The sequence below is a fragment of the Chionomys nivalis genome, chromosome X (assembly GCF_950005125.1).
Source record: "Chionomys nivalis chromosome X, mChiNiv1.1, whole genome shotgun sequence".
Taxonomy (NCBI): domain Eukaryota; kingdom Metazoa; phylum Chordata; class Mammalia; order Rodentia; family Cricetidae; genus Chionomys; species Chionomys nivalis.
Window position 1 is genome coordinate 95,872,771 of NC_080112.1, and position 18,206 is coordinate 95,890,976.

At 42.1% G+C, this 18,206-nt stretch overlaps 1 protein-coding gene across 1 annotated transcript; it reads right to left on the minus strand.

Moving 5' to 3' along the window:
- Positions 1–13,290: 13,290 nt before the first annotated feature.
- On the minus strand, positions 13,291–13,764 carry LOC130868526 (histone H2A-Bbd type 2/3-like). The gene is made up of 2 exons (XM_057760713.1): positions 13,721–13,764; positions 13,291–13,624 (listed from the first exon to the last, which is right to left on the minus strand). The coding sequence occupies exons 1-2, from the start codon at positions 13,762–13,764 to the stop codon at positions 13,291–13,293; spliced, it is 378 nt and encodes a 125-aa protein (XP_057616696.1).
- Between the last annotated feature and the right edge of the window lie 4,442 nt (positions 13,765–18,206).

The window sequence follows — 18,206 nt, forward strand, 5'->3', positions numbered from 1 at the left end:
TTCATTGCTAAGTCTTGAGTGTAAAAAACAGTGTGTAACATAGTACTCTATGTATAAGTCCTCAATGGTAATTTACAGTTGAATAAACAAAATTTTGAAACTTGACTGGATTTACTACAAGTACCATTAAGCCCCATCTTTCTCTATTACTTGTTTAGAAGAGCTTAACTGAGCCTGGTGTGGTGCACACCTTTATTTCCAGCATTCAGGACGCAGAGGGAGATCTGTGAATTTGAGGCCGGCTTCATCAATATAGCATGTTCCAGGCCAGCCAGGGCCACATAGTAAGATCTTGTTTCAAAATAAAATAACTTAGTACATATTTCAAATCTGTTTTACTCCCAGTCTAAACTATACACAAAATGTAATTTATGAATAAAGGTATTATATGATCAAATTCTGGGTCCATCTGATCCAGTGAATTTATGAAAAATGGCTTTTTGACGTTGATGCTTGGTAATTGGATAATGTTTCAATAGGAAGAATGTTTGCTTTTACCATATTGATAATGAAGGTGAATGTGACTAAGGAATATGCATGTATGTATGTAGCCAAATGCGTGCATTACTCTGTGTTAAGAGGACAACTTGGGTAATCTTGCAAGTATGAATGCTCTCTGTTGTACTGTTACTAAGCACATGCCTTAGGATTAACTACAATACACAATAACATAATCAGTAAGCTAAATGACTTTGAGAGTCCTATAATGGGTATCGCTTCTCAACTGGAAGATTTGTTATAATGCCTCTATAGGTAAAATGGTTTGCTTTGTTTCATTGTTTGTATTTGATTTGTAAAAGACTTCTCTATTTTTGTTTTATGTGTGTGTTTTGTCTACATATATACAACGTGTGTGCTGTACCCACAAGGCCACAAGAGAGAGCATGGTCCCCTAGAACTGGAATCCCACTGAATGTGAGCCACCATGTGGGTGCTGAAAACTGAACCCAGATCCTAAGGAATAGCAACCAATGCTCATAACCACTGAGGCACTGCTCTAGTCCTGGGACAATGTTTTATAAAATGGGCATATTGTAAAAGAGTCAAAACACTTTTATATAATGTGAAATGGCTTTGTTAGTCCACTAAATTTTGTGCGCATATCCGCCTCATTGACTTTCTTCACCTTTAAAATTGCACCAATGAAGGTAGTCATCATGGTTGTTGAAATGTGAGGTTAGTTCATATGAGTGAAGTGCTCAAGATAGTGTTTGGCAGTGTGGAAAAGTTTTTTTAAATGCTACTCGCAGTTACTGTTCTTTCTCTAAAAGATAAGACACAACATAAAAACAATAGCCTTCCAGAACTATAGGAAACCATTAGGTCACCCATTAATTTAGTTTTTTTTTCAAATTGTGCATTGAAAAGCACTAATGAGGTATAAAACCAATTTATTGGTCATAGGCTGAACATCAAGTCAAGACCAAAAAATTATAGCAAATATATCCAATAATTAGAATAACTTTGTAGAAGATTTGTCTTATTGGGGCTAGAGAGAAAGTTAAGTGGGTAATAGCAATGACTGATCTTCCAAAGGACCTGGGTTCAATTCCCAGAATAAACACGGTAGCTCACAACCATCTGTAACTCCAGGTCCAGGGTATCCATTGCTGTCCTTTGACCTCTGAGAGCCCTGCATGCATGTGGTGCACAGACATACATGCAGGAAAATACCCATGCACATCAAGTACAAATAAATCTTTAAAACTTTGTCTCAGATATTTTGGCATGTACATGAGTATGATGTCAAATGATTTCTTGCTATGAATTGTACCCAGAAATTCTTATAAGACTCAATTGTACTTCAATCCCTCTTCATTACAAATGAATAAATTTAGACAGAAAAGGCTACCAATGTGAACAAAATCGTACAGTGATACATGTCAGAGCTCTGAAGCTTGTAGCCAGGCTTCCAGCTTTAAAAGCCACACAAAGGTTTTCATGCCACTTGGACAGACCTGGGATTATCACCCCCGCAAAAAAAAAAAAAAAAAAAAAAAAACCAAAAAAAAACTTTTTTTTTTTCATCATGAATTTCTGTTTCAGTAAACATTTTTGTTTCTATTTTTGAGACAACTTGTGTATGTTTCTTTGTAGGCCAAATTGGTCTGGTTATGTTATGTAGCCCAGGATGGAAGTTCTGATCCTCCTGCTAGGATTACAAATGAGCACTTTGCATCTGACTGATTTTCTATTCTTTTTAAATGATTTGTTTAGATGATAATATAATTCCATCATTTCCTCCTTCCCTTTCCTCCCAGAAAATCCTTCCATATGACCCCCTTGCTCTCTTTAAAATTCCTGAGCTCTTTTTCTTTAATTGATGCTGTATTCATATATTTGTACACATTCCTAAATATATATAAATATATTCTGTTCAATGTTATTCATATGCAGAGTTTTCAGAGCTGGCCTACTTTGCCCATGCTCAGCATTCCTTGGTTGCCTGTAGTTCTTTGGTTAGGACTGCGGTATTACTCTCTCCCCCCTCTATGTTAACATGTATATTGGTGTCATCCTTGTTCAGCTCATGTTTAGACAGTCATGTTGGTGTGAATTTATGGGTGTAGCTTCTGGCATGCCTAGGAAACACAATCTCACAGCAAAGCTCCATTACTCTGGTTTGTTCTGCTCCATCTTCTGCAATGATCCCTGAGTCTTAAGTAGAGAGGTTGTGGTGTAGATGTATCAGTTGGGATTGGGCTTCATAACTCTGCGTTTTGATTGATTGTGGGTTTCCTTCTTTTGCAAAGAGAAGTTTCTCTGATAAAGGGTGAGATAGGATTACGCCGGTTTAGTAAAACTGCTGGCGGATTTAAGTTCTCCTCCAAGATCCATGACTTCACTAGCCAGAGTTTACAGTACAAGGGATGATTTCCCTGCTGTTTAGTGGGCCTTAAGTTGAATTGTAGAACTGTCAGTTACTGCTAGAGTATGCATATCACTAGCGTATCCTAAGGAATACTGTGTTATGTTGGTCATTGCTGTAGTTCATAGACATCACAGCTGGATAGGACTACTGGTTGTTTCTTTCCCCTTGGAAGCTTGCATGGTTATCTTCTGATACCATGAAAGATCTCCCTCATAGAGGAGGCTCACAGGTAAGACATAGCTCAGATACTTTGGGTCTTGTGTTCAGAACACATAGTGTCTTCAGAAACAGGGAATTGCCTTTAACCCCTGGGAGGCAACCAAGGGCAAAAACAACAGTCTATAATGTTTAGGATTCTATTGGGCAACACTTACCAACGTCAAAAAAGGATATTTCTCATGCCAGGTGTTGAGCTTTTTTTTTTTTTGTCAGGTATTCTGTGGCTCTTGAGGAGAACATTGTCTTCCCAAATGGAAAAAATTTCATTTCAACTATTATGTATATTCGTATACTTGCTTATGCATATCATAGGTATTTTACATAGATAGTTAATAATTTGATTCTTTATGACTTTTGAAGACACTCTTACTATTATTTTACCCATCTCCTGCCTTTAGAATTTGTTTGAATGACTTTATTTTGGTCTATCCTGCATTCATTTAACTGTTTTCCATTCGTTTTTTTGGGATAGGCAAATTAGCCCCATTTCCTAACCATGGACATTGTAGGTATTCTTACAGGTTTGTCAAATCTATAAGATTTTGAAAGTGTTGGTGGAGTTGTGGAGAAGAAATGAAAACAAATAATGCTAGGCAGATGTGGAGAGTGCAGATGTCATTGCAAAGAGTGGTTAGGTATCTCTCCAAATATCACTACGGTAACAAGCAAGGGCCTGAGGGTGGCTGCCTGGCAACCAGAGCACTACAACTTCCTGCTTAGTTCTGCCTTCCTCCAAGATCTTTCCCTTTCATCACTGCCTTTGATGTTGTTATTATCTAAATTGCTTCCAATGCGAGAATAGATTTTTAATGCTCATAATACCCCATATGTTACTGGAATTAAGGATGTACCTGCCAGATTATATCCTATAAGTTAGGAAACATGATTCGATTTATTCATAGAAAGTGCATGAACAAGAAATTGTTAGCACAGACTCATCATTTTGGTAGTACTTGACTTCTTTTGCCCCTTAGTGCCTCAGAAAAATGCTTATATTTATTTTCATATCCTTATTCATATTAGGCATATCATAATTTGTGGATGCTGTTCCTCCTTCCATTATACCCATTCAAATTTGACTTTTAGTTTTCATAAAAATGTTTTATTCATGTATACACACACACAGACAAACGTACCATATGCATGTGGAGGTCAGACTTCATCTTCCCAGAATCAGTTCTTACCTTCAGCCACGTAGTTCCAGGGACCAAACTCAAGTTATCAGGCTTGACAGCTGAAGAAGGATGCTTAAAAGAAATCCAGCACTAGCTCAGAATTGAGAATAACAGATGGCTATTTATTTAGGGGTAGACTTACAAATCAATATCCTCTGCTGGATTTGAGAACAGCAACCAAATCCCGCAGCTGGCAAAGAGGCTGGACGCATGCTTTACGTTGGCATAATTAGTATAAGAAGCCACGGCCAAGTGGACAGGTAACTTAAAGGCTACTGGCTGTAGGATTTCCTAAAGCATCTCCCCCCTTTTTAAATAAGAGAGTTTTAAGTCTAATACATAATTATATACAATAAGAACAAATATATTCAATAATTATGCTATCCTAATGAGTTTAAGTCTTGTATAATAAATAACTTTGCTAAGTCATGAGAGGAAAGTAACTACAACTATCTAGTCTTCAACCCCATTGAAGATCCAAGAAGGGAAATAATATTACTTGAGTAAGCCGGCAGTGCAGTCAAGCAACTTCTAAAATATGCAAGAAATGACAGAGACAACTGGCTACCTGGGCATCACCCAAAGTCTCATTTGCAATGTTGAAGCAACCAACTTTGGCTAAGGCCTAGAGTAACTGACAGACTATTTTCAGAGGCAAGAAATTTTTTGAAACCTTCTTACCCTGTCTTGGCAAGAATTGACAGTCTTTTTCCTTTTGGCCTGCTGTTTGAAGGCAAATTTTTCTCTATCCTTTTCTTGTAAAGGTATAGTGAAGAAACAATCTTTCAAATCAATATAAGAGGCCATCTTATTGGTAATAGAGAAGGCAGAGGAATTCCAGATTGTAGAGGCCCATAGGTTGAATTACCTTGTTGACAGCTCTAGATCTGTCACCATTCTCCATTAACCAGTTTCTTTTTAACAACAAATACAGGAGAATTCCAAGGGCTGATTTATTCTTCCATATAGTGATCATCCAGTTGCTCTTCTACCAGCTGTTCTAAAGCCTGCAGTTTATCTTCTGTTAATGACCACTGTTTAACCCATATTAGTTTCTCACTTAACCATTTTAAAAGTAGGGCTGTGGACACCTCTAAAGGTTTGCTAGTTGCTTTATATTCTTGTACAGCCTGAATCGTTGGTGACCTTTGTGCATAGTACCTTATAATATCCTTTCCAGAATTATAAGTTCCGGGGACTGCAGGAATGTTAATCCGGGTATTCCATTGCTGCAGCATGTCACAACCCCATACATTTACTGCAATATTAGCCACATATGTTCTCAGCTTTCCTCTGCTAACTTCTGGACCAATGCAGTCAACCCATCTCATGCTTTGTTTCACTTGAGATATGGTTCCAATTCCTAGTAATTGCGCATCTGCCTCTTGAAGAGGCCAATTTGGATGTCAAGATTCTGAAGTAATGATATTCACATCCACACCTGTGTCTATCTTACCAACAATTACAATGCCATTTATATGCACTCTTAGCTTTGGCCTTTGATCATTTATAGACGTCTACCAGAATTTATGTTTCCTATTTCCTATCGGAATTTTTTATTTATCCTCCATGTTTATGCCATCATCTAGAATAGTATGGTCTTTTACAGAAGGCTCTGGATTTTTGAAATTTTCCTGGTGACACATGTCCTCCACAGTGACTGGGAATGACTAGGCCGCTTTTGACCTGGGGGCCTGCGAAAGGTCCCTCAAGGATTTCCCAATGATATTGGGTTGCCTTGTCTGTCTTTTGTTGATCTAAATTCATTGATCTAATGTCAGTATTTGTCACACCACCTCTACATATACCTGAAGGCTGTGTCCTATTTCTGGCTATTCCCAGAGGAGATATTACTCATAGGAATTCTGTGCCTAAAATCACTTCTCAGATGTCCTATCCTACCACAATTAAAACATTTGGCATTTTGATGTCTCCTCATTCTTTGGAAATTGCTTCTCCTACCCAAGATTCAGTATAGTCAAATGTCTCAATGTTCATTTTATGCAGAATCCATTCATCCATAGGTACTGATTTAACCTTTAATGGCCCAAGTATTTTTTTTTTGCATTCTAAGCTGGCATTTTCAAAAGCCAGAAATTCAATAAGTACTCATCTAGCATCTGGGTCTGTTACTCCTATTGTACAGCCTTAGTTAATCTTTTTTTTTTTTTTAAATTCACTAAAGGGTTCTCTTTGGCCCTGTTTAACCCAGGTATATGAATCAGTTCATTTTTCTAGGTCTTGAATCCTGTCCCAAGCATTTAAAGCTGCTTTCTGGCATAAGGACAAGGTTTTTTCATTGTAAAGAGCTTGAGCCTGTGGGTCAGCATAAGTGCCCTCACCAAGAATTTGATCTTGGGAAGTTTCAAGTCCTTTTGTGTTTCCCTGTTGTTCTAAAATTTTAGCCTTTTCCTTGAAATAACATCTAAACATCAACTGTGGTCCATAATCCAGGACTGTAGAAACTAACTGAATCAAGTCATGTGGTGTTGCTCTGATGCTAGAAGCCCATGTGTTCGTCATCTCCCTAACAAATAAGGAGTGCAAGCCATAAGTTATGACAGCTTGCTTAATTTCTTTTGGACCATTCATTCCTATAGGTATCCATCTACCTTCTTTGGATCCTTTTGGGCCATTAGAACTTGATGCTTTGTCAGAGTAGATTACAGGGGAAGGAAGCTAAGACCCTGGGTAAGTCATCTCTGACAGCTACTGGTGATGTTGAGTCCTGTCCTTGTGCCTTCTTTCTCTATTCATCAGCTTTAATAATTTCCTCAATCATTTCAAATCTTGTTATTATTGTCTTTTGTAAAGCCTGAATCTCCTGGCATGTATATATTTTTGGTGATTTCATTGAGGCACCTAGCTTCTGGTCCTCATTCTGCCCATGTGATTCCAAGGTCTGAAGTTTTTCCTTTAAAGATAGCATTTCATCCTTGGACATTATTTGGATAGCATGCAGTTTGCCATCCTGGAGAGATACTCTATCTGGTAACCTATCATAACTTTTTAAAAATTTTTGATTGTCAAATGCTGCAGCATGAATTCTTTCATATAACTTCTTAGTACTTTGAGACATGAATTCAATTTTTGTCTGTGAAATTAATGTTACTCTTTTCAATAGTATTAATTTTTCAGGGAACTTTTAATTTTGGATGGTATTAATCCTGTCAACTAGCTGTTCATTATTAGTCTGTAAAGACTGTATCATTCCTAAAAGTGCCACATTTTTCCTTAATGATATAATATGAAGAAAAAACTGAATCCCAATATCCAGTAAATGGAAGTATCAATATAAGCCTCGCAGAATACAATCCATAGTATTAGCAAAAAAGTTACTAAAAGTTTCAATATTAATATAGTCTGCCATGTTGACTTATTAATTACCTGTTATTAAATTCAGTAAAGTGTTTTAGGTGTAATAGTCTTTATTGTCCAGCAGATGTCGTGGTTGCAGAGTCACGGCTAGCAGTGATAACAGCCAGAGGCAACACGAACAGTCTTGAGCCACTTTAGTTTCCCGCCTTGGTACTGGTTAAATACTGAGGAATATGCTTTGCTTAACAAATTGAAAGCAATTAAATCAATTCCATACATGAAGCAAGAAACCCAGAACTCACGGGCAGGGAGCGCAACTGGAAGGTGCGTGATTTGCCACATGGCAAGGAACCGCACTAGGGAACTGAGCCAGGGAAGGTGGCAGTGGGGGTGTGGGACATGTGTGTGCTTGGGAAATTTCCAAGTCACCACATGCAGTAAGCTCCGCTGTGGCAGAGGAAAAAAAAAAAACCCACCAAAACTCTTAGGTAAAAGCAAGCCACGCAGGCACAGTTGGAAGATTTTCCAGGCTTTGGATGAGCTAGGCCTTTAAGCTGTCCAGGCAGTAGGTGTGGAGTCCAAATCCACATGGGCCCCAGATGAAGAAGGATGCTTAAAAGACATACCACACTAACTCAGAATTGAGAATAATAGATGGCTATTTATATAGGGGTATAGACTCACAAATCAGAATCCTCTGCTGGAACAAAGAACAGCAGCCGAATCCCACAACCAGAATAGAGGCCGGACACATGCTTACATCAGCATAAATACTATAAGAAGCCAAGCTCAAGTGGGCAGGTAACTTAAAGGCTACAGGCTGTAGGATTTTCTACAGCAGACAGCAAGCATCTATATCCAATGCAGTTTTATTTGACTCTCAAAATTATAGATCTATTTGAGACACAAATTTAAGAATGAAGATTTGGATGATCCTTGCCCTGTAGTCAGACTGACGAATATCTTAAATATCACTACAGAACCTTCATCCAGCAACTGATGGAAGCTGAGGCAGAGACCCACAGCAGAGCACTGGTCTGAGCTCCCAAGATCCAGTTGAGAGTGGAAGGAGTGAGAGTACGAGCAAAGACGTCAAGACCATGATGGGGACATCGACTGAAACAGTTTACCTGAGCTAATGGGAGCTCACAAATGACAACAAGACAAAGAAGGAAACAGCATAGGTACAAACTATTCCCCCTGAATGTGGGTGACAGTTGTATGGTTTGCGCAGATTGCAGGGCAACTGGCTATGGCAACAGGATTTGTCTCTACTCCTTGAACTGGCATTTGGGGAACCTATTCTCTTTGGAAGGATTACTTGCTCAGCCTAGATATAGTAGGGAGGGCCTTGAACCTTCCCCAAAGTAATGTGTCTTACCCACTCTGAGAAGTGGTTGGGGGGCAGGTTGGGAGGTCGGAGGAGTGGAAGGAAGGAGGAGAGGGAGTGGGAACTCGGATTGGTACGTAAAATGAAAAAAAAAAAGACAGTTTGTTTTCTTTTTTAAACAGTAAATTGAATTAAAAAAGAATGAAGATTTCAGTGCTATAATGATTGACCAGTTAGCAAAGGCATTGGCTTGCAAGCACGAGGACCTGATTAACAACTCCAGAACCTATGTAACATGACAGGTGTCATAGCATATGGTTGTAATACCAGTGCTGGGGAGCCAGAGACAGGGAGATCCTTCTGAGTTTCTGGCCAGGCAGTCTAGCCTAGTCAGTGAGCCCAATGAGAGACCCTGTGCCAATAAAGCAAAGCAAGAGCCTGCACGTGGGTAAAGGCTTTTGCTCTCAAACATGACAACTCTGAGGTTAATCCCAGGGGTCCACACATGGTGAAAGGAGAGAATCACCACCTGTGAGTTGCCTCCTGATGCTCCATGCTCATGCTGTGACATGTACACACACACACACACACACACACACACACACACGCTTGAAATCCTCCCTCGCTGCTTGCTGTCTGTCTTCCTTTCTCCCAGTGCACCAGCTTCCCCTGAAGTGACTCCCAATCCCTGTCTATGTTTTGCTTGTGCCCTAAGCCCCAAAAGTTCCCTGTGTATGTCTTCCCTTATGCTTTTACTGCTTGAAGTCACTGTTTGTGTCCTTTTCAGCCACAAGCCCAGCAAGCTCCTCCTCCATATCTGTTTTTAGCTAGTGTGCAGGTCATCTGTTTCTAAGCTGCCCTGGGCCCTGGGGATAGGGCAGAGAGTGGACAGGTGTTTTGCAATTTCTAGACAGAGAGTGGCACAGTTCTTTCTCCTCTGCGTCCACCACTGCAGTGTTCTTGAAGAGAACAGAGGAATTTCTGTCCTTGCTTGAGGTTCTCTTAGATCGAAAGGGCATAGGACTGTACATTGTGTCTTCCTCTGTAAAGATCTCATTCCGTGGACATGGCAAATGTTCCTTACTCTGGGAAATCTTAGTGTTCTCCAATGTAGGCCTGTGCCTTGTTTTCCATGTCTGCTCCATGTGACCTTTAACTGATCCTCCAATCAATTTCCAAGATAAGTGCTTTAGCTGTTCTCGTCCCACAACGATATTGGTAGCCTTAAAATGTGTCACTGGACCTTTTTGCAGAGTGGTTGATTAGATGTGTGTGAAGTAGCCACTGTACTTAATCTGAATTCATAATAAGCATCCTTTGGATATGCAAAGTTTGTTCTTTTAAATTTAAATGAGGTGAAGTGTCAAACCAAGCCAGGGCTTCAGGTTCAAGTACAGTTTTTGGTTTTTGGCTTTTTTGGTTTTTGTTCTTGAGTGAACATCGCAAAGCTTTTCTGGTGGTAAAGAAAAAAAAAATGAAGTGCAGAAAGAAATCTCCAAGGCATAGGAAAGAGTTATCATGGAAACTGTGAGTCGTGTGTCTGTAATGCTGTGTGCCTCAGGATTTTTTCTAAGGGCAGAGATTCTCCATTCTAATTCCTAGTTCTCCATTTTCCCACAGTAGAGCAGGATGTGTCCCTTGCTGAAATGCACCTTCAGTGCCTGGTCCTTGGACACATTGAAGAAACCATCTGAAGCTCACGCTGAGGAAGCACAGGAGGCCTAAGAGGATATTGGTTGTAGTTCCTTTCTCTTTGTAAGAAATAAGACTGTGACTCTGTTAACCATAAAGTGAAGCCCCAACAGTTCTGTGAGTAGCAACAGTTAGGCGGGGATCCTCCAGGCCCTGACAGCAGGGGAGATATATTCCCCCCCAGCAGTGGCAGTTATGTTTTGGAAGGAAATGGCATTTGATTTTACGATCGGCTTCTTTGCTTTTCTGTCAAATGTTACCTTACTTATTTTAGGAAGAAAGAAATAACTGGGATCCATTTTTTTGTGCATTCCTTCATTTATTCATGAGATCACAGAGGCAACTCCATTGCAAATGGGCCTTTATAGGAAAACCAGCCCAACCTGCTCACTCAGACTTCCTGAGCACAACTCAGGTTCAGATGCACTAAACTGTTAACACGATTCCCATGGCAGAGCTAGATCTTAAGGTGCTGGATTTGAGCTTGCAGTGGGACTGTGACATTTCCCAAAGACATCCAGACTCATTTTCGATTTGTATTCAACACTAACTGAAAGATAGCTGCCATTAATTTTGGTGAAAAACATTTTATGAATGATTATCTGCATAAACATTTGCAGTTTCAATGTTTTAAATGGGTGTTACCGGGAATAATTTCATAGTGATCTTATTATTATTCTATTATTCTATTATCCAGCTTGGCTGTGGACATGTACACATAATGCATCTAACTCTGAAAATTAAAGTTATCCTTTTCGCCCCGTGCTGTTTGTTTTTTTTAAAAAACCTTTTTTTAATCCATTTGAGTTGTCTCATAATTTATCTGTAATAATGTCCTTTATTCATATTCTTTGCAAGCTTACGATTAAAAAGAAAACCCGTCTCAAAACAATGATTGTCGTATTTCCTCATACTCCTGTTTCCTGTGTCTGTTTTAACTATTCTATTATTTTGAATATTTTTAAACTGACGTATACATTTGAAATCGGTAGTTTTTACAAATGAGTGCTCTTCAGGGGGTTCCTACCACCTATGCAAATATCTGCATGCCACATGTATACCCCACCCTCGGGCTTCCACCTTTTACTTTTTTCTAAATTTGCCATCTTCCAATATCACCATTCCCGATAGTCGTCTCTTCTAATTTCCAGTCCTTCCAGTTTTTCCTTTTTCTCCGCATATGGAAGGTAAGATGTAGTATTTGTGTTTCTATGCCTGGCTTTTATTTCTCTCTCTCAGTGCCTACAGTGGGACCCATTTTCTTACACACGGAAGGATTTCATTCACTTTATAACCCGGAAGAGGTTTCAAATAGTGATGTATTTAGTTGCCTTCACGAGAGCTCCGCATACATCATCCATTTGTGCTCTTCTCTGTCTTCTCTAGTCGGATGATCCTACGTTGTTGTAAGTTTCCATTTTGGCAGGGGAGAAGAAGACAGTATGGTGAGTTTGCAGGGAACTGGACAGTTGGAAGGGGTGGTGTCAGTGCTTAGACTGAAGGGGACAGGCCTGAGCCACTCTAAGTTACTGTGTCCGCTGTATTTGGGAGGAGTGGACAAGCACTACCAAGGAATATGCAGCTGCAGCTGTTTGAAGCCAGAAGTGGGAGGTGGCATTCTTGCCTTCAGCATACAGAGAGGGTCCCTACTCCAGTCACACTCACAGGAATGATGTTTCCGATTACGTCAGACCACCAGCCCTATATGCAAATGATATCAAGTGGGATGAAACCAGCTGCCAACGACACATACTGTAGGTATGGCCCGGATGGCCACATATCCAGAGGCAGGGCAAGCCGAGTGTCTGACCCGTGTGCAAATAACAGTATGTGTGGTTGAGCTTAGAATCAGGGATATAGCCTCATGTACAAACCCTTGACCCAGGGCAGGCAAAGCCACAGATGTTGGGGCCGTACAGGCACTGGCGGGCTAGGTTACATATTCACATCCATCGCCAGGCGAACCTCCTGGTAGATCTTGCTGACCACCCAAAAATTAATAATAAATAATATTCCCCCATGAACCTAGTTGCCACGTGCCAGTGTTCTTGTCCACAGCTGCATCCTGAATCGAAAGACCCCCTTTGGACGTGGGCTCCGCTGCCCTGTGGTTTCCTATGAGAAGGCCATCTTTCTGATGCAGTTATTCAGGCTGGTCCACACTGGTTCAGGGCCAATTTGTGTACCCCTCCATACCCGGGTTCTCCTTGTCTCCCCGGAGCAGCGGCTCCCCCCCATCCCTGCCTGCCTTCCACACCTGCACCCCAAACACCACTGTGTCCTGCGACTAGGCCCAGTTTACCCTCCTCCCCCACCTTCCACTCCTGCCTCCTGCCCAAAGAAAAACTAGGGGAACCAGGCTGTGGGTCCCCGTCAACCCCAGCCATCACTCCCGACCCCTGCGTTCCTTCAGCTAGGCCCACCTCACCTTCTGCCCCCACTGCCACCCTCACACCCACCTCCACCCCATCTCAGGCCCAAAGGAAAATTCAGGGAAGCAAAAGTATGCGATGCTCTAACAAAAGCTTTAATGAGAACACAACAGAGGGGCGAGGCTTGTCAGCCAAGCAGGGCTGGCCGTGGGAAATGTTGGGCAGGATGAACTGACGCTCGATGGATAAACGGGGCGGAAAGTCCATCAGAAACCCAGAGCCAGCCAGCAAGCCAGGAGCAGGTAGGAGCCATCACTGACGTCGACGACTGCTACGCCGACGGCGAGGTTCCGGCAGAGCCACATGAGAGATGGTGGTGAACTGGAACAGTTCGCTGAGGAGCGTGTTGTTGTAGACAGTGGCGTCCAGCAGCTCCGGGGTGATGAACATCTCGGCACCTCGGCGTTGGGCCTCGTTGGTTGCCAGCTCCAGCACTCTGCGGACCATGAACTCCAGGATGGCGGTCAGCAAGATGGGCGCTGTTTCGCTCAGTCGCGCGGTATGGCAGGCCTCCCGAAGAAGGTGTTCCACCAGACTCACAGACAGTGTCAGCCCGGCTCTGGAGGAGCGTGCCCGGCGGCGAGTCGACCCCTGTCGAGCGGAGCCCTGTCGAGCGGAGCCCTGACGAGACGACCCCTGACGAGTGGAGCCCTGACGAGACGACCCCTGACGAGACGACCCTTGACCAGACGACCCTTGGCGGCTGCTCTGCCTGGTCCGGGGCATGGTGGCCTCGAGGTGTGCCCTCAGGGGCTGGCTCGGCTCTACCTGGCTGCTCCCTGCTGGCCTGCTGGGCTCTGGGCCTCCACCCTGATCCCAATGGCCGCCTGTGTCCTAGCGGCCCCTCACGGTCGGTCGGTCGGTTGGTGGGTCGTCGCAGCCCACCCTGTCACACTTCCGCTCCCACTGATGACGTGTCACGCACGTGCCGGATGACTCTCAGCCAGCCCTCGCTAGGGGCGCTGTTGCCACCTTGACACCTCGGGTGCCTTCTAGGAAAGTCAAAGACGTCTGTGGTGCTATGGAGAAAAGTCCTTCACAGTCTTGGCTTCTAAGGTGCTGTCACCAAGCCTACCCATTAAGTACGAACTGTTTGTCCCTCTCCCGCCTCTGCTGTCCCCCTCCCTGTGCCACCAGTACCCCAGGGACCACTGTGAAACCTGAGGGTTTTTTTCCCTTTTCGTGCCGGAGATTCAGCTCAGAACCCCAGGTATCTGGAGCAAATCCAGAGCTACAGCTTTCCTGGTCCCCGGGACTCCTTAGCCACAACTCTGCCTTCTGCCATGCATGGCAGCTCATGTCTGAGTCGGACAGGTCCTGTAGGTGGGATCACTTGCGCCCTCATTCCTTCCCACACCCAAACAGTAGTCCATTATGTGCACCAATCATTTTACTGATGTCAGAGGGTCCTGCCCTGTCAGGTCCCTCAATAAACACACAGAAACTGTATAATTTGCAAAAGGGTTTGGCCAATAGCTTAAGTGTATTTCTAGTTAGCTCTTACATCGTCTATTTTTATATTTCTATTATTTTTATTATTTCTATTATTATTTTCCTATTTTTATTTTATATTTCTTTTATCTTATATTTCACCATGAGGCTTGTGACCTACCAGCAAGGTTAGCTGGCGGCTCATGTCTTTTTCCTCTTGCAGCCACAGGGCTTCTCTCAACTCTGCCTTCTTTCTCCCAGCATTCAGTTTAGTTTTTCTTCATAGCTCTAGTCTGCCCTATCACAAGTCAAAGCAGCTTCTTTATTCATTAACCAATGAGAGCAACACATATACCAAAGGACTTTCCACATCATCTTTCTATGCTGATTAGGACTTAGGTGTCCTCCAAATTTTACAAGCAACATGAGCATTTCCCTGTCTTCATAGGTGGAAAAAAAAAAAAAAACAAGAGCTTGATATCTATCAAGTATTCAATGAATATTTTCAGAAAAAATATTTCATTTTAAAAAGAAAGTGTGAGTTGGATTGTTCAGTAGGGACCAAACATAACAAAGCATTGATTCCTGACCAAGTCCTTCAGAGAGACTTGTGAACCTAGAGGGTGGGAGGTAAGGAGGAATGTAAAAAAAGGAAACTTTTACAAAGCTGAAGAAATGGAGTTCATATTTGGATATTTAAACAGTGAGAAGGGGAAGGTGCTGGCCCTTTTCGGAGATAGAGAAGGCATACATTACAGAAAGTCAACATTGTAGGTCCCTTTAATGATATATTAGGACTTAGTGGCCTTTGGTAAAAGCATAGGAGCACTGCAAGGAATGATGAGTGTGTGATGTAGGGTGGCACCAGTAGAAATGTAAGACACCACAAAGTAATACTGCAGAAGGAAGAGTCATAGAGCCCACTGATGATACCTGGATGAGGATGGGGAATGCAGTCCTTTACAGGATAGCCAAGGCCTTGCATGCGTTCTCTCATACAGAGAATAAAAGATGTGTATACATACACTCTTACCCACAATCATGTATGCACCTGTGGGGGGTGTGGTGTTGCACGCACACACACACACACACACTCACAATGGAAGTAGAAGTGGCATGATGTGAGAGAAAGGAACTGTAGTGGTTCTCAATTTTATAGAACTTAGAATTATGTGGGAGTTGAGTCTCTGGGCAACTCTTCATGTGTGGGCAGTTTTGTAGATTATGTTAGCTGAGGTGAGCATACTGTCCCCATTGTGGGTCACACTACTCCACAGGCAGGTGAGTCTGGACTGTATAAGATTGTAGGAAGCTAACTGAGCACTAGCATAACTTGAAGAGTGATTTTAAAATAAACAGAAAACATCATCATCAACAACAAAACCTGATGCCATTCATTGCAGCAAATTGCTTCTCTGAAACTTATAAACAAAATTTTAAGGCTAATTTTTCCTAATTTGCATCTTTTAGAGCATCTTAGGAGAAATTCCACAAGGCAAAAGAATTGCTTGAGGGATTTTCACAGCAGTGATGAGTATCTCACATTTCTGAACTTAATTTCAACAGGAGGAGAGAGATAAAGAAAGTAAGCAATTTTTTCAAATGCCAGCCAGGGAAAGGGTAGACTAGAACAATTTGAAACTCAGAGCAGTGTTTCTGAGCCACCTGTTGCTATCCTCAGGCATGTTGTGAGCTCCAAGACCCAATGCCAGGAAAGCAGGAGGGCTATGGGACATTGAGAGGTTAAAGAGGTGAAAGGAGCCATAGACAAATAAGATATACTTTAGTCACTGAAAGACAAAGGCTGCTAAGCAGGCAGTCAATGGCAGGCATCCATGCATGCAGGGAATGCCAACATACAGGGAACTACAGGTGTGGTTGGTGCATGGGCCTCATGGTGGTAGGGATGGAGGCCTACCAACAAACACAGACAGGCTGGCAAAGGTGAAGGCTCAGGCCTCTGATCTCAAGGCCACCTCTATATAGAGCATTTTGGAAGAAGCTAAAAAGCATGCAGACAGCAGCTGGGTGATTGTCGTGGACGCCTTTTAATCCCAGTACTTGGGAGGCAGAAGCAGGTAAATCTCTGAGTTTGAAGACAGCCTATAGAGTAAGTTCCAGGACAGCTGGGACTACACAGAGAAACCATGTTTCAAAAACAAACAAACAAATGAAGAAAACAACGTGCAGACAAGTCATATAATCAATCATCTGATGCCTAGAAGCCCATCACACAGATCTTCCAAGATAAAGTATTTGTTGTGTTGGAATGATATAGCACCCAACAGAATCTGAGTGTTCAGCTACCTGCTCCTTATGTCTTGCAAGCCACCTGCTGCCATTCTGTTCCTAACATTATGTATTCTAGCTCACTGGAAATATAAGTCCAAATAAACCCTTTCTTTTATTAATTGCTTTGGGTATGTAGCTTTATCATAGCAACAGAAAATTAACAGATTCAATGAAATCACAATTCTCATAAAATTCTTTATAGAACTAGAAGACAATAATAATACTAAAATTTACATTGCTACACAAATACGCCGAATAGTCAAAGCAATCCTAATCAAAAGGGTATGTTTGAGGTACTACAATGCCTGATCTTAAATTATATGATAATATCATAGTTACCAAAACAACATTGTACTGGCTCCCAAACAGATGCAAAATCCGTGTGATTGAATAGAAGATCCAGAAATAAACTCATACAGGTAGACCCTCATAATTTGTTGCAGAGGTGTTGTGGTCATTTGGATAAGAATGTCCCCTGTCTTAGTCACTGTTATAATGCTGTGAAGAGCCACCATGACCAAGGCAACTATTATAAAAAGAAACATTTACCTGCGTGTTGCTTACCTTACAGTTTCAGGTGGTTAATCCATTATCATCATGATGGGATGCAGACAGGCATGGTACTGCAACAGTAGCTAAGAGTTTTATATCCTTTTCTGCAGACAGCGGGAAGAGAGAGACAGAGGGAGACAGAGACAGAGAGACTGAACCTGGATGGCTGGCATGGGCTTTAGACACCTCTCTCCTCCAACAAATCCACACCTTCTAATCTTTCCCAAAGAATTCCAATAACTGGGGACCAAGCCTTGAGACATATAGGCTTATGGTGGCCATTTTCAGTAAAACCACCACATTCTCCCCTGGCCTCCATGAGCTTTCACTATGTCAAAATGCAAAATGCTTTCAGCCCAACTAGAAAAATCTCCACGATCTTTCTTAGAACCACCCACATTCCAGGCCCAGGTACTTCCCCATCCCCCACCTTCAATCGTCACCATCACTAAAGGCCAATGTGACACATTTCCCCATCACTAGTGTCATTTATTTTTCCAATGTGCATACCCCCACCCCCATAAAAGCTCCAAGCTATCATGGCCTGTTCTCTCTCTCTCTCTCTCTCTCTCTCTCTCATATACTTGCTCATAGGTGGCCTTTTGTGTTCTCCCCATAAATGTCTTGTCTGAAGTCTTTCGTGTGGTATGATATTTGTGGCATTCATGACCCTCTGATCAGCAGAATACCTCCTAATCCCACCAATTGAGAATAAGACCACTATCACAGTTTAAAGCCAAATTTGAAGCAAACTCTGATTAAATACTGGCCAGGTGGGTGGGCTCAGGCCAGGTCCATACTCAGGTTCCAAAGAAATGGCCCTGAATCACAGTTTACAGCATCTTAAGAAGGAAAACCCATAATTCATTGAATTTCTCATCTGGTCCATTCAA

What these genes read in the sequence shown, in the direction of transcription:
- LOC130868526 (XM_057760713.1), bottom strand. Translation starts at nt 13,764, where the DNA reads ATGCCCCGGACCAGGCAGAGCAGCCGCCAAGGGTCGTCTGGTCA. An exon ending in CGCCAAGGGTCGTCTGGTCA is followed by an intron (nt 13,625 to 13,720) that starts AGGGTCGTCTCG and finishes TCGACAGGGGTC; the next exon opens with GACTCGCCGCCGGGCACGCT.